Source organism: Podarcis tiliguerta (assembly GCF_965153285.1).
Source record: "Podarcis tiliguerta genome assembly, chromosome: 1".
Taxonomy (NCBI): Eukaryota; Metazoa; Chordata; class Lepidosauria; order Squamata; family Lacertidae; genus Podarcis; species Podarcis tiliguerta.
This window is the reverse complement of record NC_139534.1, coordinates 30,446,594-30,455,521: the sequence shown is the minus strand read 5'-3', so window position 1 is coordinate 30,455,521 and position 8,928 is coordinate 30,446,594. Positions and strand designations below refer to the sequence as shown.

The window sequence follows — 8,928 nt, the reverse complement described above, 5'->3', positions numbered from 1 at the left end:
ACTCTAAAGGCCGGGAGCCAGCGCTGTCCGCAGACACTTCCGGGTCACGTGGCCAGCGTGACGAAGCTGCTCTGGCGAACTGGCACCAGAGCAGCACACGGAAACGCCGTTTACCTTCCCGCTATAAAGCGGTACCTGTTTATCTACTTGCACTTAAGGGTGCTTCTGAACTGCTAGGTGGGCAGGAGCTGGGACCAAACGACGGGAGCTCACCCCGCAGCGGGGATTCGAACCGCCGACTATGCGATCGGCAAGTCCTAGGCGCTGAGGTTTTACCCACAAAAAATGTTTTGAGGGCCAATTTGTTGTTTTCGTTTGCAGCTGGTTTGGGGGCACAAAAAGCTTAGCCCTGCTTTAATTGGCTTAAATTTCCTCAGGATTCCATAATATTGGAGCTCCATCTTCTATAACTGATATTTCTGGAACAGACTATTACTGTGTGCATTCAGATTTGTGGACTTGGAACCTTTTTTAATTTCTAACCTAACTACTAACATTCCACTGCTAACTGTTAGTGCAGGTACCTAAAGTTTCTGAAGTGCTCTGACTCACGTTCATCCCTGGACTACATCTGCAGAATACTACTGTTGCTCCTCAAGCCTTCTTTTAATAAGATCAACAAGCTTTTATAGGCTGAAACTTCCTACACATCTTGAGCTGAGAATAAGTCTCAATAAATTCAATGGGACTTACTTCTGAGTGGACACAGAATCGTACAGTTAATCTCTGCTTATAAGACAGTACCACATTCCAATATTTTAGGTGTCATCTTTTCAGTTTGGACCGTAAATAATTCAATTTAGAGAGAAGAAAGTTCACATTTGTTTACCACAGCGACTGAAATGGCTTTCACCTTAACGCATAGGCGCACGATAAACTCTGGTGAGAGTCAACGAGCTCCTTAAAGGATCTCTGTTTTACTGCCTTAAGTAGAGTTTCGCTGGTTAGTGATGAGAGTGTTCTCATTGACATGTTTGGAACATGTGCATTTAGGATCCAGTGATGGGGCAATGTAGCCGAGAATATAAGGGAAAGCGCAGCTGGCCTAAAAAAAAATGCAAGGAATAAAGTAAAAGAGCCATTTGTTTTGCAACAGGCATATATTATAACTAGAAATGATAGTTTAATGACATAAGTGCAAGCATTTTTATGTGCCAGTGGGGATTTGTTATATGTTAAATAGATCTTTCAAAAATCATTGGTTTTCACATAGAAACCTTTTCAATTATAACACATTTTGAACTCTTGTAGCAGGGCTATGCTGATCCATGACCACTAATAGGCTTTCCTTCCTTCCTTTCTTTGAGCTAGTGAGCCACAGCTGATGGGGCATTATCCTTTCAAATGTATCAGTACTGGAGGGCTGATGAGGGAGTCAGGCTGATTCCAAGCTGAATAAAAACTAAGCACATAAGAGTGCTTAATTCACATGGGACATTATATATGACAGAACAGGGATTGTACAGAGCAAACAGAGAGGGATTTTAATTAAAGTAGGCGTTTGAAAGCTACAATCCCTGTGCACGCTTACAGAGGAGTAAGCCCAACTGAACACAGCAAGGCAATGCATTGGGCTGCATGAATAGAATGTATATTTCCCTATAGTGTTCCTATAAGTCCTGTGGATCTGACGTTTTACTCTGGACTGCTTTCCCAGCCTGGATGGAGAGGTGCCACTCAAAAGATGAGAGAGAAGAGAAGCCAATAGGATGCGGATGAAAGACCATGTGACCTTTTACCATGTTGAAAGCTCCCAAATTTTCTTGTTCCTAGAGGGAAGCCACGGCAAGATGGGGAGGAGTGTAGCTCAGAGATAAAGCACTTCTTTTTTTGTAGAAAGTTTCAGGTTCAACCTCTGGCACCATTAGGGTTGTGTTCACACTGCCACTTACTGCGCACACACTGCGTTTCCGGTGCTGGGTTTTTAAACCATGTTCACACAGTGTTTTCCAAAATGGATATTTAACCTGTGCTTTGTTATAAGGTGGGACACGGGTGGCGCTGTGGGTTAAACCACAGAGCCTAGGACTTGCCGATCAGAAGGTCGGCGGTTCAAATCCCCGCAACGGGGTGAGCTCCTGTTGCTCGGTCCCTGCTCCTGCCAACCTAGCAGTTTGAAAGCACGTCAAAGTGCAAGTAGATAAATAGGTACCACTCAGGCAGGAAGGTAAACGGTGTTTCCGTGTGCTGCTCTGGTTCGCCAGAAGCGGCTTAGTCATGCTGGCCACATGACCCAGAAGCTGTATGCCGGCTCCCTCGGCCAATAAAGCGAGATGAGTGCCACAACCCCAGAGTCGGTCATGGCTGGACCTCACGGTCAGGGGTCCCTTTACCTTTACCTTGTTATAAGGCACTATGGTTCAATGTGTTGTTTCTCAAACTGGTTTCACACTGACCAGAGCCCTTAAGCTGTTCCTAAGTTGTCTCTAGCCTATACATAGGGCAAAGACATCCCTGCTCCTCAACACCCCCTTGGAACGAATTTGGCACTAAAGAAGCTGGGGGGAAAGATCTGAGAAATGAACAGCAAAAACACAGCCGTAATGTGAACACACTCTAGGTAGTGCTGAGCCTGGGAAGCTCCACTGTCTGAAACCCTGAACAGCCACTGCCAGTCACTGCAGACAATACTGAGCTGGATAGAGCAATGGTCTGACTCAGTATAAAGCATTTCCCTAGGTTCCTGCCTAAGACTGCGAATGCCTTTGTGACATAAAAACCAGCAGGCCACCCAACCTCTTTTTCCCTTACACAGTGTTGCATGCAGGCAAAGCTGTGGTTCTTAAGACTGGGGGGGGGGGGGGGAGGAGCAGGACATCAGTCTAGGAGGCAGAGAGAAGAAAACACATGGAGCAGCCTTCATGAAGCTGGTGACCTTTAGCTATTTTGGACTGCAACCCCCTCCCCCCCAGCTCTAGCCAGCAGGGAAAGAAGGAGGGAGTTGGGTAAGGAGGACCTGAAGGAATAATGGGCAGGCACAAAGGGTTAGGGTTAAGGCTGCTTCTATATTCACACCATTTGGGAAGCATCATGCAGATAAAATATGCAAGGGAAAAGAGTGGCACCAGATATTTGAGAGAAGTAGGGTTGTTGTTTTTAAATAATGGAATAATGCTTGTGACAAGCACAGCGGAAGAAGATGACATCATCTCCTGTACATACTGTATTTTTTGCTCTATAAGACTCACTTTTTCCCTCCTAAAAAGTAAGGGGAAATGCGTGTGCGTCTTATGGAGCGAATGCAGGCTGCACAGCTATCCCAGAAGCCAGAATAGCAAGAGGGATTGCTGCTTCCACTGTGCAGCGATCCCTCTTGCTGTTCTAGCTTCTGAGATTCAGAATTTTTTTTTTCTTGTTTTCCTCCTTCGAAAACTAGGTGCATCTTGTGGTCAGGTGCGTCTTATAGAGCGAAAAATACGGTATTTTAATGAAACTGCAAGCTGATGTTGACAACAAACTGGAGAGTGGGGGAAAGGCAGGCTGCTGTATTAATGCACATGAAGAAATAAGCAACCCCCCCCCTATTAAAAGTGGAGTGGGGAATGTTTTTCAGCTCCCCCCATCTGGGGCAGGGGGCACATACCAGTGGTTGTGGAGACTAAAGGCCAAAGCAGAGAAAGAGATGTGACTCTTACCATTGAAACAGTAGACATGGGTTCTCAACATGCAAATGTCTGACCTCACATATACACCTCTACACCACCTGTCTGGGAAAGCAAGAGGACGTTTTTAAAGTTCGAGGGCACAGCCTGGGAATGGGAGTGGCCTGGGCAAGAGTTCCAGGCATCCAATAGAGACCTAGAGGCCTGAGGTTCCCTACCCTAGTTTAAAAGTTTCTGAGCACAAATTTTGAATCAAACGTAACTTTAGAATATGTAAACAAAACATCCATTCGTCAAGCTCTTTCGGGAATCGAGGGTGATTTGCTGCTTTTGTCCCAGGCTGAGTTCACACTTTTGACAGGTAATTCCTTTGTGGTTATAAAGGTACTCTCCATCTGTGAAATTGAGACCAGCCATGTGAAATACAACATTAGCTTTCCTATTGTAGCACTTCATAAGCTCTGAACTTGATTTCACACGCCGAAGCACATTTATGAAACGAAGAAACCGAAGAGAGAAAAAAGCGCGGGGCAAATGTTGTCACCTCGTGGTGACATTTCCCTGTCACACAGGTGATCTTTCCAAGTTCCCCAGAGGAATGGCAAAACGTTGCCTTTAACGGGCATAGACCCTGTCGACCGATCTTGGGAGCTCAAAAAGTCCTGGTCGATCTCAAAAGGCTTACGCACTCATCACCATAAGTGTGTCCCATAAACACAAATGATGCAAAGCCTTATACATTACAATTGTTATTAAACTGGTAATTCCGAAAGCCGTTTGGTTTTCTTCATCTACAGAATATATGTAGGAATGTCTGTATATGTCCAACATGGATCAACAGAAAAGGCTGGCAGTGCTACTCATGATCATGTATGATTGTTACAATGAAGTCCTATTTCCGATTAAATCAGGGATGGAGGGAATGTATGTGCCTTCAGATATTGCTAGACTACAGCATCATCATTCCTGACAATTGGCCGTGCTGCCTGTGGCTGATGGGAATTGTAGGTAAGCAACAGGTCCGCCACTGCTGCTTTAAAAGAAGCACCCCTCTATTAAACAATAATTCCCCATCCCTTTATTAAATAGTAATTTCAGGATATTGGTCTTGCTTTTTACATTTTTCCTGCTGTTGGTGCGTCCCTTATTTTTCTTTTTCTTTTCCTGTTCTCCTCACACCACATCACGGACCTACAGAAATCAACTGACTTGGATCACTTTTGGTAGATTCCCATCTTAAAGCTTTTGTTTAAGTTTAAGGAATTACGTGGCTGCTTTGACTTGGGCAAATACCATAGTGAGAAAGGTCAGTTCTCTTCTAAAACAAACACAACGTTTGAAGCGTGTTATATTTTAATAAAATTAAATCTTAGTATTCGCAAAGCATTATGCACATGCAGTATAGACTGTATTTAACACCTATGGATCTTTGAATAATTTGCTCTCGTAGAGTCAGCTTTGGACACCGGATAGACTTACTTGGTTTACTTAGTTAGTAATAAGGTTTATAGCTGTACTTGAAGAGGTGTGCATATATGTATATATATATATATATATACACACACACACACACACACACACACACATTGAGGCATATATTAGAATCCTAGAATTGTAGAGGTGGAAGGGACCACAAGTCACCTAGTCCAACCTCTTTTTGCCCAATGTGAGGCTCGAACCCACAACCCTGAGATTAAGAGTCTCCTGTTCTACCGACTGAACACCCAATCGTACATAAATATCTTTAGGAATGCTTCCATATTACACTAGCTTTCTGGGAACTACTCCCCTCTCCCCATTCACTTCAATGAATAGTGTTGCTTCATTATGTGTTTAGGGAATGCATGTTCAGAATAAGCACACTTTGGAGGTGCTCTATCCTAGTGCAGATACACTGCTTTTTTAATGAATGGGTCACCATAAGGTTCAATACAGCCAGTTTCTATTTTCCCACTACTTTTGCCTTGGTTCAGAAGCAGGGTAGGGTGGGAGTTGACAGAGACACATGGTTTCCATAACAGCACGGATTGTCGATCGGAAGGTCAGCGGTTCGAATCCCCGCAATGGAGTGTGCTCCCATTGCTCTGTCTCAGCTCCTGCTTACCTAGCAGTTCGAAAGCACACCAGTACAAGTAGATAAACAGGTACCGCTGTGGCAGGAAGGTAAATGACTTTTCAGTGTGCTCTGGCTTCCATCATAGTGTTCCGTTGCTCCAGAAGTGGTTTAGTCATGCTGGCCACATGACCCAGAAAGCTGTCTGTGGACAAACACCGGCTCCCTCGGCCTGAAAGCGAGATGAGCGCCGCAATCCCATAGTCGCCTTTGACTGGACTTAACTGTCCAGGGGTCCTTTACCTTTTACCTATTCTACATTTGCATGCTTGCATTTGAGAGTGTGCAAAGGATCAGAAGAAAACCAAGGCTCTACTGAACTCTACGGCGACCACCCCTTGCCCCTCGCAGTGTGTGCGTACTGTGCTAGAATGGATCAAGACTACCCATTGTGCTCCACTACCCGGAAGGAACAAATTTAACATGTAAGGAGTTTTATATGAATGGGCAACTCTGGTGCCATTGTGTGAGAATGCCCTAAGGTTAAAAAATAACCCAGGTGGAAAACCACGTTGAAGTGGTTTATCGAACTGGGCAGAACCCAACTGGTGCTCTTGCAGCCAATGGAAAGAGTTTTGATCCAGTGAAGGCATCTGCTAATGGAGGAAGAGTGGGGGCATTTTTGCTAATTTCTCCTCCCAGCAACACCTCCCAAAAATCAGCTGCATAGAGTTCAGGGAGTCTCCAGAACATGGTGGAAAGTGGTGGTAGTGGGATTTCAGGAGAAAGAGCAAATTTGCAGGTCGCCTCCTTCCATTAGCAGAGGTACCTGATGATTGAAAACCCTTCTGATAATGTAAGAACACAACTAGATCAGTCTCTTCCCCCCTCCCCCCCGTGTGTGTAGAAAATTAAGAGAGAGTTCTCAAAACGCAACCATGTCCATTATAAAAAGGAGCCAAATATTTCCATCACTCAGCTTTTCGCATTGAACGAAAGGAACAAAGTCGTCTGGGTTATGTAGAAATTATATTTATTGCATTTGATTATGTTTGAGGGTCTCTTGACAGCTAACTGCCTTTTGTAGGGTGGCAGCTTATAGGTACTGATGTGGTTTTAATGAAGAGAAAATAAGTTTTTTTTTAATGACATCATTCAGTTAATGGGGGTGCAAGTCATTGATGATGCTTTCCACTGTGCAGCTCAGTTGCTCTAGCAGTTTTATTTTTAAAAGTCACCTATTTTTGCTAATGGTGTGTTACATGAATGACTTCCAAAACACAGAAGACTTAGCTACTGTAGTCTTTTATCCAAGCCATGGTATGGTTGTGTTGATTATAAAAGGGGGGGGGGGGAGTTCAGGGCCAGAATGGCCACTGTATAATTTTCAAAAGGTAAATTGAATTTTTTTTTTCTGGAGCTGCAGAGTAGCTCTTAAAAAAAGAAAGTAAGTAATTTCTGCGTTGACCATCATCATTGGGTGTGGTTTTTTTTTTTTTTTTTTGGAAGGCTTATCCGCAGTAAAATAGGGTTTTGTTGAAAACAGTAAATAGTAGTCTCCATGCAACAGATCCATTATCATTTCCAAACATGCAGGTGCTTTTTAAAAAATTAAAAAATATAAGGTGCCTTGAGAATGCTGGCAGCTTTATATTTGGAACATACAGTTTGTTTATATATATATATATATGTATATATTTATATATTTACATTGTTACTGGTTAACCTTACCTTATAAGCTACAAAGTTAGGAAAATATACAGTACTTTTGCATATAATGGTATATCCTTGCAGCCCCTGAGTCAAGTATAGAGGATTTAAATACAAAATAAAAAAGGGGAAAAACCCAGCCATTAAAAGCACTTACATTTTAGGTGATGTAAGAGTATAAAAGGGTTATTTCCCAGGAAGACCAGGATCAGAAACATGCCTATGGAGACCCAAGATTCCTACAGTGCTTAGGGAAGAATCTGGCAAGGATGGGTGTCTGATTTGGTGGAGGTAAGCCTTACGATGATGTTGTTGGGGCAGCTCTAAAGACTGGGCCTGCTCCTGTTCCAGAAAGGATGCCAGGTTGTCTTCTGAGGCTGTGTTAAGATGCACTCCGCTCGAGAGAGATTCTTTGGATTTCAGTTTTGATTTTTCAAGGTCTAGAAATTCAGGACACTGAGAAAATGAAACCAAACAACAGCAGGGTCAGAAAGCCTTTTAAAGAGTCCCTTTCTAATGAAAACCTAAAAGTGAAAGTCTCTTTGTGAAAACTGCATACCCTCCAACACTTCTCTGATGAAAATAGGGACGTCGTATTCTATAATAATGCTATTTTAAAAAATCATTTATACCCTGCCCATCTGACTGGGTTGCGCCACATATAAAACATAATAAAACATTAAACATTTAAAAACATCCCTATACAGGGTTGTTTTCAGATGTCTTCTAAAGGTTGTATAGTTACTTATCTCCTTGGCTCGGGGGGGGGGGGGTTGACACATAACTCCATACCCTCCAACATTTCTCTGATGAAAATAGGGATGTCCTAAGAAAAAGTGGGACATTCTAGGATCAAATCAGAAACCAGGATGGCTTCTGTAACTCTGGGACTGTCCCTAGAAAATACAGATACTTGGAGGGTCTGAAATTAGGTCCCTGGCATTATTGTAAGATGTATACATATACAAATAAACACCTTTACCTTCATAGGCAATAGCTTGTCTAATAGACACAGATAAATTCACAGGGACAATGTTATCAATAGCTAACAGTCCTAGTGAGAATGCACTGCATGAGAGGCACTGTGCTTCTGCTGGGAACGACTGTGGCAGAGGGCTGCAGCTCTCGGATCCTGTTTGTGGGGCTCCCATAGGTATCCCATAGGCTGGCCACTGTGGTTAACAGGATGCTGGCCTAGAGAAGGACCCTTGATCTCACCCACCAGGGCTTTTCTCATGCTCGTATATGGATGCATCTGATGACGTGAATTGTTGCCCATGAAAGGACACAGCCAAATAAACCACAAGAAGCCACTGACGTATCTGTACCTGTATACAGATGCATACCTGTGAAGGACTGAAGCTTCTGTCCGTTTTGATAGATGCTATGGGGTGAAGACTTTGCACTATTCGGACAGCTGGCCTCTGATAATCTGCCCCAGTGGCCACCATGCTATAGGCAGGTGGAACAAGTGCCGATTGTCTCTGCAGCAGCTGTAGGATGGTTTGAATGTCAGAAGTCATTTGGGATTCAAGCCTGGGGAAGGAACAAGAGATCAGTAAG

The 8,928-nt window shown here is 43.5% G+C and overlaps 1 protein-coding gene across 12 annotated transcripts in view; it reads right to left on the bottom strand.

Moving 5' to 3' along the window:
• Positions 1 to 6,671: 6,671 nt before the first annotated feature.
• KCNH7 (potassium voltage-gated channel subfamily H member 7) overlaps positions 6,672 to 8,928 on the bottom strand; it is a 254,288-nt gene continuing 252,031 nt past the window's right edge. For all 12 annotated transcript variants that reach the window (XM_083406100.1, XM_083406105.1, XM_083406104.1 and 9 more), the window contains 2 exons: positions 8,712 to 8,901; positions 6,672 to 7,821 (listed from right to left, as the gene is read on the bottom strand). In XM_083406100.1, the coding sequence (XP_083262226.1) occupies positions 7,552 to 7,821; positions 8,712 to 8,901 (460 nt within the window). In that variant the 3' untranslated portion in view covers positions 6,672 to 7,551. The remainder of the gene's footprint in view (positions 7,822 to 8,711; positions 8,902 to 8,928) is intronic.